The following is a 17,766-nucleotide window of genomic DNA, read 5'->3' on the forward strand; positions in this document are numbered from 1 at the left end:
GTATTGCCGCACTTTCTGTACGCCTTTACCGCGGGCACTATAAGTGCCGCAGTGCTAAGAGATATGGACCAAGCACTGAGGACGGCGGTGAAAGATTATCTGCACCTCCCACAGTCTACGGCAGATGGTCTGCTATACGCATCCAAACGCAATGGCGGCATGGGCTTTCCGAAGCTCGAAATTGTTGTAACGTCCGCAACTCTAAAAGCTGGATTTCGCTTTCTAACTAATAGCGACCCGGCAATACAGGCCCTAGTAGTAGCGTCAGGGCTGGAGAACAGACTAAAGCGCCTTGCGCATGTAGCCAAACTTGGCTGGCCACTACAGTCGACCAAACAGATCGACGGCTACAAGCTCAAAGCCAAAGCAGACGAATGGAAGAGATGGGCGGATTTGCCCTCCCAAGGCAAAGGAGTGCAAGCCTATAGAAACGACAAAATAGGCAATGAGTGGCTATACCGTCCTAACCTGTTGAAACCGTCCAGGTACATTACGGCGCTCAAGCTGAGAGCGCCAATGTAGCGGCGAACAAGGTGTCGCTCAATAGAGTCGCTAAAACCGGCAACGTCATGTGCCGAAAATGCAAGGCGCAGCCGGAGACGCTAGGCCACATACTGAGGCAGTGTACGTATACCAAGTCCGGTAGGATTAAACGACACAACGATATTCGAGACTGCATTGAACGACACGTCTTGGGGCAGCGTGGCATGGCAGTAACGAAGGAGGCAAGGCTGCAGGACCCTCATCTGAGGAATCTCCAACCAGACCTGATCATACAGCATCGGGAAAGGGTCTTCGTGGTTGACATCACAGTCTGCCATGAGGATGGTGATCTCCTTGACAGAGGTAGAAGGGACAAGCTCGCTAAATATGCGTCCCTCGTAGCCCCGCTTAAAGCTCAATTAGGGGCGAAAGACTGTATGATCCTCCCGATAGTTATCGGGACAAGAGGAGCAATGCCCAGAAACACTGTTACCTGTCTACATGAACTGCAAATTAGAGACAGAGGCTCGCTGAGAACGCTAACACTGCAAGCGCTCAGGAGCTCAGTGGAACTTTTCCATATGTTTATGGACTATATGCTACACCTCTCATGTCTCCTTACAGTGCCAGACTAGAGTCAAGCTCAACAGGGTCTTCTTTCCCCGCTAATTTTTCCAAGCCCGTTCCCTTGGCAGTGGTTTCGCTAGATAGTAGATAGGGACAGTGGGAATCTCGTTAATCCATTCATGCGCGTCACTAATTAGATGACGAGGCATTTGGCTAATGCGCCGTTGCGCCTTAACAACAGCGATGCTGCTGATTAAAAACTCTTGGCTAGCTCACTGATGTAATTTTTTATACACTAACGATGGTCTGGGATCTGATCCACCCATGCAGTATTTATTTATTTATTTATTTATTTGGGAGCCTTCTACACTCCCAATTTTAAGCTATGCCGGCACTTTTGCCGTTGACATCAGTGATGCGAGTCGTTCGGATGGGCAATGCCCATGGGCACCGAACGGCGGCAGAGCCGTGCGACCGACCGCCACGGCGTACGGGCGGACGCCCCCACGTGGCTCCCCGCGGTAACGGCAACACTAAGCCGGCCAAGTTCCGCTTCCCCAAGCTGGGGACTCTGCTTCACAATTTTTCCAGCCCGTGCGCAGGAATCCCGCGGCAGATCAGTCAGATGGGTTTCCCTCCTGCGGGAGGACTTGCCAAGAGTGCTAGATAGACCCAGTCAATATAGATAGGATGGAATTAGAACGAAAGTTACACTGGATCTCGTATCCTTACTGTTTGGGCAACCTGTTGCGAAGATGAGCGATCCAATCGTTAACCTGCAGGATCGCTCAGCCAGGTCCCGTTGTTAGCAGGAACCGCACTGTCCCGAAGCGGTAAGACGCGCCGATGGCGTGATATAAATAGTCAAATGCCTCGTCATCTAATTAGTGACGCGCATGAATGGATTAACGAGATTCCCACTGTCCCTATCTACTATCTAGCGAAACCACTGCCAAGGGAACGGGCTTGGAAAAATTAGCGGGGAAAGAAGACCCTGTTGAGCTTGACTCTAGTCTGAAAATATCATTTTTTGTAAAAATGGTGCACGTTTGAACAAAAATGAAACGTTTTGTTCAAACGTGCACCATTTTTACAAAAAATGATATTTTTTAATTTCCGTACGTCCTTCTCGAGCTAATCTTATATAAAACTAAAAAATTTTTGGATTTTGGTTCCAGGTCAAAAATTGGAGGAGAAATCTTTCCGGCCGCAGAACACTAGAGGCTTCCTTTGCTGAGCTCTGGCGCCGCCATTTTGTAAAAACAAAAATTGAAAAAAATTGTGAACACATTTTAAAGTATGTACAATAAAGGCCTTTAAACAGATTTTGTATTCCATTCACTATATTCCCATAAAAAATTGTCAAAATTTCCGGGCGCTAGTGTGGTGTTACCCCTTAAGATGGCTCTGTACACATTGAGTAGGAGCTGGGGATGAGCTCTCCACCAGACACCCCTAAGGAAAGAAATAATATTCGCTGTAACCCTGGCTTTAGAGATCAAGTAGTCCATGTGAGAGGTGCCAGAAAGCTTAGAGTCAAGAACAACACCCAGAAATCGAACTGTTTCTGTTGAGGGGTGTCTTCCCATTTAATACGGCCCTGCGATAGCCAAGATTACCCGAGCTTTGTCGAGCGAGATCTTTCGGGTTGCGTCAGCGAGATCTTTCCCGGCGGCGCGAGGCCGGCGTGAGTTAGTCGTTAGTCGCGAGCTGACTGTCGCTCAAGAGTAACGGTTACCTAAATATACATATTACGTTGAATAAAGAATATACAGTTTTGTTAGCATCGAATACACGTGTTCGAACATTTATTCTTCTCCAGAAATTATCCTCTCCTTTTCCAGCTGACAACAAAGATAATTACTCCGTTCTGCGCTAACAGTTTCCGAGGGACCAATGACCCTATCGTCTATTTTAATGACAAAACTATCATAGTTGCGCTTAAAACGCGAGAAGATGATAAGCTGGGTTTTGGTAGGAGAGATCTCAAGTCCTCTACCTCTGAGATATTTTTGTATTTGCTCTAAAGATTTTTGCAAAGATTCGATCGCTTTCCGGAGTGAGGATGCCGTTGCATATATAACTATGTCGACTGCGAACTGGAGGATTTTGGTACGCCAATGAAGTAACTTCGCTATTTTTCTTAAATATATATTAAATAAAGTCGAACTTAGCACTGATCCCTGGGGCGTGTCCTTCCGTGAGATATGAGGGGGAGTAAGCTTTCCATCGACAACGAACTGCACATTGCGGGAGTGAATAAGATTTTGGACAAACTGACAGATTCTCTTAGGAAAGCTGAGCTCCAATAGAGCTTGTATTAGAATGTCGGGAACGACATTATCAAAAGCGCCTTTGACATCGATGAATAAGGCCGCAGTCATTTTATTTTGAAGAAATCTTTCTTGAATTTCAGACGTCAGTATGGCTTGGGAATAAGATATACTAAAAAGTGCGACCAAGATTCCGGAAAAGCACCCTCCAGGAACAAGTTATTAAGGACCCTTAACAGCAATTTTCTCAGGGAGGTAGGAAGGGTTTTAAGAATCTGATAATCTATTCTATCAATTCCTGGGCTGGATTTTAGCTTAACGGAGTTAAGAGCAGCTTCAAATTCTTGATACTGGAATGCATTATCCATCCAACAAAGGGACTCAGATGTGGAGGCGGAATTATCTGGGATATTTTGTGGCTCAGAATTGCACGAGGGAGGACAGATATTGGCCATTGCGGTCTCAACCTGTTCGTTATTCGCACCTGCAGACGGATTAGCCGACGCCAATTTGCGGTTTCTGTACCTCTTCAACATCCTCCAGACCTCCGAGGTGGGAGTTAGAAAGTCTAACGAAGAACAATATTCTCTCTATCCATCCCTTTTGGTCTTCCTCAAAATTTTTCTAGTTTCAGAGAGCTGCGCCCGATAAGCCTGTTAATTGGCCACTGCGGGATTTTTGCGGTATATTTTACAGACTCTTTTCCTGGCCTGAACTGCTTCTGAACACTCCTTGGTCCACCAAGGAGCGGGAGGAGGGCCGACGCAAGTACCATCCTTGTTCCGGTATCTCAAAGAGGCTGAGTCTCTAACGGGAGGAGAAAATTCACTGAGAACATTTTCAATATGGTCAAAAAAGGCACGGTATTGCTGCAAGGGCTCATTATCACTCCACTCAAGAACATTTCTCTCCAGGGACCGTATTCTCGAGCCTGTCCTAATGATTTTCGTATGCGACTTTCTATTTGAAAAGCATTGAATTTTGCATGCGAGTTTCATGAAAACGATTCGAGAATAGGGCTCCAGTTCCTCAGCGTGCGCTTGGAGAATAGAAGCAAAGCTCCTCCACTGTTCTTTTGATAGTTTGTGTTTATAAGAAAACACATTTACAGATTTAACCTGCCGATTGACGTGAACAACAATCGGGCAATGATCGCTGCCCATCCCATACAGCACAAAATATTTTCAAAAAATATTTCTACATATTTCTATAAAAATATTGCAAGAAACATTTTAAAATGGTTTTAAGAATATTTTAAAATAGTTTAAAAACCGTTTGTGGTAACATTTTTAAGAATATTTTAAGGTTTTGTATGACCCGTAAGATCTCTGCCAAAAGTTTAAGAAACGTAACATAAAGCTAATTAACATATTTAAGAAGATATTCTTTACTGGAAAGTAATATTTATATTAATATTTTATTAAAATAACGGTTGCCTGTGTTTTTAAGAGCTATAGAGACATTTTTATGCATATTTTCTCGTATGTAAACTTTCACTTTTAATGGTTTTTAGAAAGACTGTACCTCCCTGGTAAAAATTACCGTTAGAAACGGATGGAACGTGCATTCTATCCGTTTCTGACTGTTTTACTATGCGTTTCTTTCCCTGCAATTACGGATAGAAGCAGATGAAAAGTGTTGCAGATTCTATAAGACTGTGTACGCAAATACGGTGAGGAAGGCTAACTGCATCTAACTGATTCCTAACGGAACGGAACTTCTATCTGAACCTATGCGCAGACGAATTATGAATCCTATTCGTTTTTATACGTAGCCAATTTTGAATGTCTATCCGCATCTGATTGCAAAACCAGGCAGGATATCTATCTGCATTTGCATGCAATTATGATTTGCCCGCTCTATCCGTTTCTAACTGCAAATGCATTTTATTTATTTCTTATTACTGCAAATACATGTACATTGTGGGAGGTTTATAGTTATCAGGTAGATTCTACCTTTAAACGCCAGGAGAAGGGATTCCTTTAGTTACGACACTGTAATTTTTCTGGTTGTCGCCTGACAGAACGCCTGCTTATATATTATGGCTGGTTGTATTTTAAATGTGAGAAACGCTTTCCATCATGCGCCGCCTAGCGGCGTCGTCGCGAAGATGCAGATGGATGCGGTATCCGCAATTACGGATAGATACCGTCAGCATTTGATGCGTACAGAATGCGGACAGAAACATACAGGATTCGTATCCGTAGTTGCAGACAAATTCCTATAGGTCGACATTGCGTACAGATGCAGATGGATGCGGTATCCGCAATTACGGATAGATACCGTCAGCATCTGATGCGTACAGACTGCGGATAGAAACAGACAGGATTCGTATCCGTAGTTGCAGATAAATTCCTGTAGGTCGACATTGCGTACAGATGCAGATGGATGCGGTATCCGCAATTACGGATAGATACCGTCAGCATCTGATGCGTACAGAATGCGGACAAAAACAGACAGGATTCGCATCCGTAGTTGCAGACAAATTCCTATAAGTCGACATTGCGTACAGATGCAGATGGATGCGGTATCCGCAATTACGGATAGATACCGTCAGCATCTGATGCGTACAGACTGCGGATAGAAACAGACAGGATTCGTATCCGTAGTTGCAGATAAATTCCTGTAGGTCGACATTGCGTACAGATGCAGATGGATGCGGTATCCGCAATTACGGATAGATACCGTCAGCATCTGATGCGTACAGAATGCGGACAAAAACAGACAGGATTCGCATCCGTAGTTGCAGACAAATTCCTATAAGTCGACATTGCGTACAGATGCAGATGGATGCGGTATCCGCAATTACGGATAGATACCGTCAGCATCTGATGCGTACAGAATGCGGACAGAAACAGACAAGTTTTTCTATTGCAAAAGCTTATAGATGCTGTATGCCGATAGATTTCCATTAGATACAGTTATACGTCGTTACATTTTCTGTCTGTATTTGCAGATACAATAGTGCTGCTTACAGAAACGGATAGAGCTAGACAAGCTTGCAATTACAGCGGATAGGATTCCGTTACATACCATCAGAAATTCTATCTGTTTCTAACTGTTTCTAACGGTAATTTTTACCAGGGCTGACTTGCAACTGACACAAACGAAAATCTGAAAGTGTGAAAATCTTTAAAAAGTAACAAAACATAGTAATTACTGTTTAAAATTACTAATAAAATTATATTACGTTATTTATTTAAGTCATTTATTAATAAATTAAATACAATAGCTCTCTTATAAAAAAGTATTTTGATCGCGGCAACGTCGCATTTTCTGTAAGTTGGTAGCATTGATCTCACTTGACTCGACATCAGCTGCGTGAACGCGAAGTGTGCTCCGAGCACGTGTAATATACAGACGCATCGTTTGAGGTTAGTTTTCGCTTGCGCTACGAAAATGCCGAAAGTAAAACGTTACATGTGGAAAGGAAAAGTTGTCACTGAAAAAGTGTACAATCAACGGTTAGCACAGACAAATACTGGGAAACGTAATTTGAAGACATGAGTCGAAACTACACCAGATGATTGTATGGAAAATACAAGTACTGCGGAGAAAGAATCAACAGATATCGATGAAGAACAAGATCTTTCGAATGAGCCTGGTGAAGGACGCCGAATCGTGGATTTAAAATTTCTCGGTGAACAGTTATGGTGCACATCTTGCAAAGAAACTGTATCATTAAAGAATATTGAACAAGAAGAACGTCGAGGCCTTGGATCTGTTTTGCTCATACGATGCCATAAATGTTTATTGGTTAATCCTGTTGTAACGGGAAAGCAACACACTCCACCTGGAAAATCAAGACGCAACTCACGATTTGATGTTAATACCAAATTAGCAATAGGTTAGTATTATTTATATAGCAAACTATTATTTATGATACTTTAAAAACAAGCCTAATATACAATAAATAAACAGCCACATATACATAAGTTAAATTTTTTTCTAGGACTGATCCACAGCGGAATAGGTTTCACAAATTTAAACAAATTGTTAGCTTGTTTAAATATTCCACCAATAAATTTCAAGACGTATAAGAGATACGAAGCAGAAGCAGGAGGAGCACTGGAAATAGCAGCTAAAGAAAGTTGTCAGCGTGCAGTTGAATTAGAGCGACAACTAACGTTAGAAAATAAAGCGACTATTGAAGAAAACATGTAATTTTGTATTTCATTTTACAATTGAATTCGCTTTAAATTGTACATTGATTTGAGTTTCTATTATTTAGATATTCAACTATGATAATTGTATATTATAACTCTAACATTTTTGTATTTTTATGATTGCATGAATTTTAAAATGTTATATTTAAATTCAATTTAAAAATCAACTTTGAAATGAGATAATCATTAAAATAAGAAATAATTTTTTGATGCGATATAATAATTTGCTATATGTAATATCCTGTCGAATTCGAATAAAAATGATTTTTAATATACTTTTTAATAGGCCTGACAGTGTGAGATCTTGTTTCAATATATCCCAACAATCCTCAATAGATCCTCATCCTGTAACGTTCGATACAGTAGTTCGTGTGATGGCGTCTTATGATATGGGGTGGACTACAAGAGGAACTGGTCGCGACTATGATAGTCTTAATGGTTTTGGATCTATAGTAGGCCACTTCAGTCAGCAAATTTTAGATTACTCAACATGTAATCGAAAGTGCAAAAAATGTGACATAGGACATACTCCTTTCGATCATGATTGCAGACTGAATTTTAGAGGCTCTGCCAAAGCCATGGAATCGCATGCAGCAAACAAACTAGTCAATGAAAGTGATATTTTAAAATCGAAAAATGTCGAAATTGGCATTCTTGTTGGTGACGACGATAGTTCCGCCATAGCTGCTTGTCGAGCAGGTGCTTCGCATTCAATTGCAAAATTATCAGATGTCAACCATACATCCAAAGGAGTGAAGAAATGCTTGTATAATATAGAAAAACAGCACAAAGAGTTGACAAAAGACGGAATAACCTACTTTCACAGATGTTTCACATACGCTATGACCCAGAATAGGGGTAAAAGTACAGCTATGGCCGAGGCGATAAGGAGTATCTCTTATCACGCGTTTGATTAGCATGAAAAATGCGGCCAATGGTGTGGATACGTGAAAGACAAGGAAAATTATAATCACAGAATGATTCCAGATGGCTTTACAGACTTAAAATTATTTGAGGCACTTAAGGAAGTCTTTGATAAACTGGCATCAAATGCAGAAAAATTTTCTGTAGGCGCCTCCAGTAACGTAAATGAAAGCCTTAATGCAAGTATGGCTAGTAAGGCGCCTAAATCTAAATGTCTAAGCCTAACAGCATCAGCCGATTATTATCGATACGCTTTTGTTGTTGCGCAAAAGAACATTGGAGAAAGTTATCCCCAAATAGCTGCAAAAATGTTGACATTGTCGCCTGGTAAACATCATTCCAAGCACGTTAAGAAAATTTATTCAATTAAAAAACGACGACAAATAACAACAGCAAGTCGTGCATTTAAATTGAGGCGTATGCAATTAAAAAAATATAGAGCTTCTCTACGATACCAAAGAGAACTTTTAGAAGGTGTTACTTACGAAAGTAATTCTGCTTTATTGAAAGAGCCAGCCGTACAAATAAATAAAGAATGTATGAGTGATGATGAAGGTACTATGGAAGAAGATATTCCCATAGTATATCTTGACCTCGAAACCTCAGGATTTCAAAGAAATTGCGATATTTTGCAAATTGCAGCCAAATGTGGTAAAAATTCTTTCGACGTTTATATTCAACCTAGTCAAGAGATTTCTGCAGCTGCCACTGCAGTACATGGTCTTCGAAAATGTCAAGCAGAGTTAATGCTGTATGGTAAACCAGTTCCTTCAGTTCCACCACGCTTGCAATAACAAATTTGTATCAATGGTTAATTTTATTAAAAAAGAAATGTTATATAGCGGTACATAATTTGAGTTTTGATGGACCAAGATTGATTGATTTAATAACAGTTTATTCTTTAAGCGAAGAGTTTGCTGACATTATTGTAGGATTTATAGATACCTTACAGGTTATAAAAAAAGAAACTAATCGAAAAGGTAAAGGAGAATGTTCAATTACAGGATTAGCAAATTGGCTTAAAATTTCTAGTGCAAATGTTCATAACGCAGTGTAAGATGTATATATTTTAGAAAAAATTATTAGTAAATCTGGTATTAGTTATAAAACATTAACAAAATATGCAGTGAGTTATGCAGAAAAATCACAAAAGTGGATTGTAGATAAGCGCATAAATAGTCTGCTTCCAGATTTAAGTCCATTAAACGGTATAGTGAGTTTAGATATTAGGAAAAAACTGGCACGAGCTTCTATATTAAGGGGGTATTCTACTCTAAAACGCGCTTTTTTCGGGATTTTTTACAAGAAACCAGTGAAAATTGTTAATATCAGCTTTTTATGTATACACAGTAAAAAATTTTGTGTCAATAGAAGTCCACTCTCAATTTTGTGTTAAAATAACTCATTCATCGTGTTATTTTTGACATTTAGAAATGTTATAAATGTCGATATAACATTTCTAAATGTCAAAAATAACACGATGAATGAGTTATTTTAACACAAAATTGAGAGTGGACTTCCATTGACACAAAATTTTTTACTGTGTATATTTTATTATCTTTAGAGAACATAAAAAATATTTTTTGAAGCTGAATTAATGAATACAGGGTGTCTGGTAATAATCGCCGGACCTCTTGTATGCAAGTAGAGTGAGTTAAACCGAGTAGAAAAGTCCTCTATCATTTTGCGAAATTCGCAATACTTATTGAGAAATTAATTGAAAAAGATCGGCCAATCCACGCGAGTAGAAGCCGGCGCGGCCAGAAGAGACGTCCCACATTCCCACCGTAAAGCCCCTTGCACAATGCCAGGCAACAGGCAATAGGAACAGGGAATAGAAATCAGAAATCATGTATAAATGCAGAATAAACAGTGACACAGGCAACAGACACAGAGTTTCCGTCACGTTGGAAATTCTGTGCCTATTGCCTGTTGCCAACCAATCATAGTATTCGAATTTTTTAGGTTGTAATTAACGATTTTTTTGTTATTTCCTGTTCCTATTGCCTGTTGCCTGGCATAGTGCAAGGGGCTTAACCCCCGTACTAGGCGCGCGGCGAAGCAGTGGAAGGGACGCTGCCGCTGGCTCGCGAGCGGCACGTAAAGCTCCTTGCACAATAGCTTTGTCGGCAACTTTATCGTTGTCGCTATCGCTATCGCTATCGCCTATTGTGCAAGGGGCTTAACGCTAAAGCTCCGCGTCGAATTATTCTCTCTCTCTCTCTCTCGCGCGCGCGTACGAAATAAAAAATATTATGCTGTCAGAATAAAACGCCATTCACGGTCCGAGCTTGGATCTTACAATTAGTAGCCTAATAATAATATTTTTTGTGTATTACACATAATTTTTTCTCCAACAATTTAGTAGACTGCGCGCCGACTAAATTGTCTGCAGACTTGCAACACAACAGCTCCCGTTGGAGTAGTAAAATTCTCCCCCTCCCCGTAATTAAATTGATTTGATTTAACTATTACTACGTTTACGCGAGCGTTACTTTTGTAGTAACTTACGATAATTCCTTCTCGTAAACGGGATTTTGTAGTAACTTACGATAATTTACTTCGCGTAAACGTAGTATGTGACGCTAAACATCTAAATAACTGTAAAGAATTTATTGCGAAAAATTTTATGTAGTGCACAAAAAATATTATTAGGCTACTAACAATAAGATCCAAACTCGGACCGTAAATGGCATTTTATTCTAATTTGATCATGCTGTCATTTCCTCGCCACCTTGCGGTATACAGCACGGCGCATTTTTTTTTAAGTGGTATCCCCAGTAGGTCTAATCCACTCTCATAAAATTTAATGCAACAATTGTTCGAAGTGCCTCCCTCGTTCTTGTAAACAAAGTTCGGCCCTTCGAGTAATATTGCGCGTCGCGCGATACGCCATTTCTGGCGTGATGGTATTAAAAGCTGCGAGAATTGCTTCTCGTACTTCAGCTTCTGTACCATCACGCCTGTGCTCGATTACGGCTTTAATGTGGCCCCACACGAAATAATCCAGCACATTAAGATCTGGCGATCGCGGCGGCCAGATGATTGGGCCACCTCGACCCACCCATCTGTCCGGATAATGCGCGTTTAAAAATTCGCGTACTTGCCGAGAGAAATGTGCAGGAGCCCCGTCGTGTTGAAAAATTATTTCTGCTCTTGCATGAAGAGGAATATCTTCGAGGAGAGCAGGCAACTCATTTTGAAGAAAATTCCTGTATATCTCTCCATTTAAACGGGGCGGTAGGAAATAAGGACCGATCTAAAAATTGCCAAAAAAAATGATTTTTAAAGCTGCGAAAGAAAATTCCTTAAATAATTTTAAATAGCTCCGATGATTAAAATTAAATATGAAGAATAGGGCAAGGAAAGCCGTAACGGGATGCTCGTGTTAAATTATTTTTAATAAATATTTTTCCAACCATAGTAAACTGCGCGCCGACAAATCGTCAGACTTGAAACACAATTTTGGTTGGTGTAGTAAAATTCCCTTCCACCTCCTTAATTAAATCGTTACGATTTAATTTTTGATGCTAAGCATCTAAAAATTGTAAAGAAATTTAGTGAGAGAGAATTTTACTACACCAACCAAAATTGTGTTTCAAGTTTGACGATTTGTCGGCGCGCAGTTTGCTATGGTTGGAAAAATATTTGTTTATTAAAAATAATTTAACACGAACATCCTGTTACGGCTTTCCCCCCTTGCCATATTCTTTATAATAAAATTCCTTAACTTACTAAGTAAATTTACTACTTACGATTCGGTCCGCTGTTATTCCCGCCCATACATTTATCGCCCAGCGATATTGAAATGCGCGATCTCGAACGACGCGCGACGTGCGGATTTTCTTCTGCCCAATACAGATAATTTCGTGTATTAAACACGCCATTCGGGGTGAATGTAGCTTCATCCGTCCATAGAATACGGTCGGGGAAAAAATTATTCCGCCGACACTGCACGAGAAATCCTGTATGTGTTTCGCTGACTGTTAATATTTATTAAAAACTAACGCAAAAACATTAAATAAAGATAATAAAAATACCTTCACAAAAATAGATGCGCTGTTCTTGATCTCTCGGAAAAAGTTGCTGTACTCCCTGATGATGATACGGATGCTGTCTGTTCCGACGTAAAACACTGTGCACTTTGTATCGCGAGAAACCAAGCAGCCGAGACACATAGCGTACGCTGTACCTGGGGTTTTCTTCGAACACCTGCTTTCCTCGTCGTTTACACGAATCTGCATCGGTGCACCAGCGTTTCGCCGATTTAAAACCACACTTCCCGTATCTCTGGCGCGTTGCACACACCTCGAAATTACTTTGTCATCGGGATGTCGTTCACGCTCGGGAAATCGTTCCGCGTAAACACGAGCCGCGCCAACAGCGTTTTCTCCGGCTATTCCGTACGCGATAATCATATCGGTGTATTCTCTTGCAGTATATCCCGCCATTTCTTTATAATTTTTATAAGACACACAGATCGAATTCTGGGCACCTACTGTTGTGGAACGACGAGATCGAAAGAAAGCCGCTAACAAATGCTTTATTTGTTCCTAAGGTCATTTGTTTCAAACGCTGCTCATCAAGCATTTGTTACCGGCTTTCTTTCGATCAAAACAAATAGGTAACAAATAACTTAGGGCGGCAGTGTGGTCTAGTGGTAGAGCGCCAGACTCGTAATCTGAGGAACCAGGTTCGAGTCCACTAGAGCCATGTAAACATGGAATGTTTTTCCGAGGCTGCGCCCCTCCGTGCAAGATAGGCTCTTGTGCGGAGCAAACTGGGCTCCGTCTTTCGGAAAGAGACGTTAAGCCGTTGGTCCAAAAGGGTTAAAGTGAGAGGAGAAAGGGTAGTAGTGTAAAGGTTTGGGTAACGTTCCTTATAAAAACGACTTGCAAACCCTGCGGGGATAAGCAATAAAGATAGTTTATGAGTTTTTTTTTAATAAACAAAATGTTTACATATAAATTAATAATCGATGGTTATAACATTATTTATTACATTTTGATATTAATTATATTTCGATACACAGGAGGCTCTATTGAAAAAAATAACGGACCTCTGTAGTATTTGTTATCCTTTACGGAGAGTGACGGAGAGAGAGGTTCTAATGTGACGTCATAGTGCGCTGTTGCCGGATCTCCGTACTTACGAGTTCAGCGGGTTCAGCGAGACCAAGCGAGACTGTTCTGTTTGCTTTTTATTCAATATTTCAGAAAATATCCTCGAAGTCATAATTTTTTTGGTTCTAATTTGTTTGTAAGATGTTTATTAATATTTCTGCAAAGTTTTGAAAGTATGCCATATTTTCTTCGATATTAATTTCTCAAATAAAGTTGAAAAAATAGTGAAACTTGATGAATTCCCATAAGAGCCCATGTTAAATTCAAATTGTTATAACTTTTGAACGGGCCTCGCAAACTTGTTCAAACTTGGCACAATGCTTTATTATTATAATACTCATCACCTGACAAAGTTTGAAGAATTTGGCATTTTTTCTTCTAAGGGGTCATACAACCTTAAGAATTTTTAAAAAATATTTTTAAAAATGTTCTTTTTTATCACCCAGACAATATTTTCTTAAATATTTGAAATATATTTTTGAAATATTAATTCAAATCTATATATTTATTGTTTTATAATCTCGTTCCAAAATATTTAAAAAATATTTTAAATTTATTATTGGTTCTGTAATCTTTTTTCAAATATTTTTGAAATATTATGAAATATTCTTAATTAAGAAAGATGCATGGTAGCGCATCTTTCCGTGTTAGTTTGCAACGACGCCGCTAGGCGGCGCATAATGGTAAGTCTAACTCGTAAGTAAATTTCAGTTGGGGGCTAATATAAGCAGGCCTCCGGCGAAGCAAAATCATGACATTCGCAAGACATTATAATTTTTGCTAGCAATACAACGCAAGGCTCACCCAACACTGCTGTGATGATATAGATATACAAAATAATATATTTTCTAAAGTAAGATGTAAAGGTGCATATTTTTCAAATATTAAAAAAATCTTTTAAATGTGATTGCTTGCAATAATTATTGCTGATTGGGAATTTATTTTTTGAAGCAATATTTTTAAAAGATTTTACAAATATTATTGAATATATTTATTTGCAATCTTTTAAAAATATTTTTAAAAATATTTTTCTGACATAATCTGGCGGACATAGAAACATTCTAAAAATATTTTTGTGAATTATTTTAATCTTCCTAAAAAATATTTTTAAAATATTTTTAAAATATTTTGTGCTGTATGGGATTGTATCACGAATAGTAAAAGATTCACATAATGGAGCCAGATTAGACGAACAAATTGCCAGGTCTATTAATGACGGCGTGATACCCGGAGGGGGAATGTAGGTAGGCGAATTGGAATTCATAAGTTTGAACAGGGATTGGTCAAGGATATCAGCGACACAGGTACCCGCAGGGTTAGTCCGAGTTGCTCCCCAGTAGGGGTGATGGGCGTTTATATTTCCCATAAGGAGAAAGTTAATGTTATGTAACATTTAATTCACAATTTAGTACAAGTTATAAATAATACGTTTCAACTTCGAGTTATCTTCAACGACGCATGATAGATAAATTAAATCGAGAATTAAATAATTACACGTTCTCTGACGCTTACGTTCTCTCTGTTACGGTTGCGTGCGTAGTCGTATTCTATCTGCATGAGTAAGATACTCATCCTTTCCTAAAAGAAATCTACTTAAACGAACCAACAAGAATTATTTGACCATCATATGGAGAACACAATGTGCTAAATTGTAAATTATGTATTTAAACTGTCGATCTACCAATCAAATGCATTTCAATAGCTGCGGATAAATCAAATAAAAAGAAAAGAAAGAGAGGTGCATATACGAAGAAGAGATGGAACAAACGGGCGTTGCAAAGTGACGCTCGGCATCGAAACGAAAGCGCGCCTCGATATCGCCGCGATGGAGAGGAACATGTTGGCTAGGAGAGGGGCGAGCTCAGTCTCTTGGGTGCCACCATCACAGAGTTTGAAGATTCGAAGCTGAGGGACCAGTGCAGGCAGATCATGGGACGTGAGACCCCCCACTATTTGACATGGGAAACCACTACCATATACGTTAGAGACCCTGTAATAAGAGACTGGCTATAAGGCCAGTTTTGTCAAAATCCTGCGAGAGAGAAGGATATACATTCATATCGCTTTCTCTTTCTCTCTTATATTTCTTTCTCTTTCTGTTTCTCTCGCTTTTTACAAAACTGGCGGACCAATCAAAACTAGCTGTCTTATGGCTAGTCTCTTATTATAGGCCAGTCTCTAACATATATGACATATCGGTGTAGCCGAAGCCGAAGTTCACTGAGGCGAACCGAACGTGCCGAGTAGACAGTAGACACGGAAATCTATGTCGCGGACACATCAAAGTGAGTCGGTCGCGCCGTACGGACATACTTCAGTGTGCTCTTCGCGATAACGATTCTCTTTTGTTTTGTCGTGTTCTAATATACACAAACTTGACTTAGTTTACGTTGTTTTACTTATTATTCCATTACTTTAGTCTCTCTTATTTTTTGTTGCACATTTATTTTAAAATTAACCGTATATTTTCATTTCATGTTTAGACAAGCATGCGCCTTTGAAAATATATAGTTGCTCGCAAACGTTAGCGCGTATTATTATTTTTTTGCAGCAAATTGAGTGTTTTCCCTAGCGGTGCGCGAATATCGGAGCAGTCTTGCTCCAACCTCGAGCAGTGTTACATGTTCGATTTCTTAAGAATCACTAAAGTTTTGTATTATCAATTCGCGCAATTTTTCTTTTTTAATCTCACACTCCTCAACATTTTTTATTTACCGCTGTTTTATGATACTAATGTACGCGCTTAATAATTATGAGCATATATGTATGTATTTGCGGTGTGAAAGTAAATGTGTGCGTGGGTCAAGTAATATAACTCCACCTATCGTAATCGTAATGCATGTAACCGAATTAGAATTTGGAGCTACGGAGCAGTTAGCGAAAGAAAGTCGAAGAATACGGCCAGTAAGAATAGGTGCGAAAAGGGAAGCTCAACGGTACGGACAATTAAACGAGAGACTATATATGCTTGTCGTTTTGCTGATGAAAAAACAAAAGTTTTTATACAAATGTTTTGTACGAAAATTAGATGTAAAAACTTGTAAACTCTTGTGAGACATTAAGACCAAAGAAATTTCCAACGGCAAATAATTTACGTGGCTCCTACACTAATTTCTTTACACGCGCTCAAGATCCGATTCTTATATCTGTGCGTGGGGTGACGCAAGAGGCACTGGCTCTTTGAGAAGACGAGTGAGAAGGGTTTGGGCCTTCATCTCGACCATCCCCATCCTCTGAATTCCCGCATTTCCTCTATTAAAATTTTATCCTATCCCCTCAGTCAATTCTCAGATTTCGAATCTGCTATTGAAGATTTCAGAAGATCACCGCGACCATTGTCTGGAAAATTAAAGGTCAAAAGGGTAAACGCTTCTTCTACTCGTCATGCCGTAGATTCAGGTAAGCCTGTCTCCGATTTCTATTGCATCTTCATTTACTGCTATTTCATCTGCTAGCGGTGCTGTACCCATGGACTCTAACAGCGAAGTTTCTTGACTCGCGCTCATCTTTCGATCTCCCTGAGAATTCTAATAAGTTCCTTCACATTCTTTATAACGCTACTACACGCAAATAAGTACATATTACCTGCAAGTAAATATTACTTGTTCTAAGTATTTGATAAGTTTAAAAAAAATGTGTGGATAAAAAACTTGTTTTGAGTAAATAATTTGGTTACATAGTACCAATGGCCAATTAATTGGGATCAAATTAAAATATTGTTCAGAATAAGATACTATTTGCTGAAAAGTAATAAATTATTTATTATATACAAGATATATAAAGTGAAATGTAGAAAATATTTATTTATATAACTATTCTATGTACTGGTTTTTAATGTTGCGCTACTAAAATTGAGTAACTCTTTACCACATTTGAATAAACAGTTGTTCAATTTAAACTATTTACAAATTAAATCTTAATAAAACGCTTGTTTTAGTAACAAAGTATTAACTTAAAAATTAATTGTTTCATGAAAAACTTGGGCACAGACTTTAAACAGACTTAGTATTTACTTAGAAATGAGCATCCAAAATCTAAAAATGAGAAAGCATTATCTCTTTTTAAATTAATGTTTGTTTTATTACACATAACAATAACATGGTTTTTAATAAATATTTTATAAACTTATTAAATATTTATTGAAATGTAATATATTATTTATCTAAAATAATTAAAATTGGCTTAAAATGATTTTATATTGATTTTAACTTATGTATATTAAATATCAAA

The 17,766-nt window shown here is 39.0% G+C and overlaps 2 protein-coding genes and 1 pseudogene across 2 annotated transcripts; 2 read left to right on the top strand and 1 right to left on the bottom strand.

Moving 5' to 3' along the window:
• Positions 1–6,846: 6,846 nt before the first annotated feature.
• LOC139785071 (uncharacterized) lies at positions 6,847–7,487 on the top strand. The gene is made up of 2 exons (XM_071724237.1): positions 6,847–7,170; positions 7,276–7,487. Exons 1-2 carry the CDS (start codon positions 6,855–6,857, stop codon positions 7,485–7,487), a joined length of 528 nt encoding a protein of 175 aa, XP_071580338.1. The 5' UTR covers positions 6,847–6,854.
• A 979-nt stretch (positions 7,488–8,466) lies between these two features.
• Positions 8,467–9,207, top strand: LOC139785069 (uncharacterized). Its single transcript, XM_071724236.1, has one exon. It carries the CDS (start codon positions 8,467–8,469, stop codon positions 9,205–9,207), a length of 741 nt encoding a protein of 246 aa, XP_071580337.1.
• A 2,012-nt stretch (positions 9,208–11,219) lies between these two features.
• Positions 11,220–12,864, bottom strand: LOC139785070 (uncharacterized; annotated as a pseudogene).
• Between the last annotated feature and the right edge of the window lie 4,902 nt (positions 12,865–17,766).

This window comes from Temnothorax nylanderi, unplaced genomic scaffold, assembly GCF_030848795.1.
Source record: "Temnothorax nylanderi isolate EJ_2023f unplaced genomic scaffold, tnyl_v1.0 TNYL_tig0732_pilon, whole genome shotgun sequence".
NCBI classification, from domain to species: Eukaryota; Metazoa; Arthropoda; class Insecta; order Hymenoptera; family Formicidae; genus Temnothorax; species Temnothorax nylanderi.

What these genes read in the sequence shown, in the direction of transcription:
- LOC139785071 (XM_071724237.1), top strand. Translation starts at nt 6,855, where the DNA reads ATGGAAAATACAAGTACTGCGGAGAAAGAATCAACAGATATCGATGAA. An exon ending in TAATACCAAATTAGCAATAG is followed by an intron (nt 7,171 to 7,275) that starts GTTAGTATTATT and finishes ATTTTTTTCTAG; the next exon opens with GACTGATCCACAGCGGAATA.
- LOC139785069 (XM_071724236.1), top strand. Translation starts at nt 8,467, where the DNA reads ATGATTCCAGATGGCTTTACAGACTTAAAATTATTTGAGGCACTTAAG.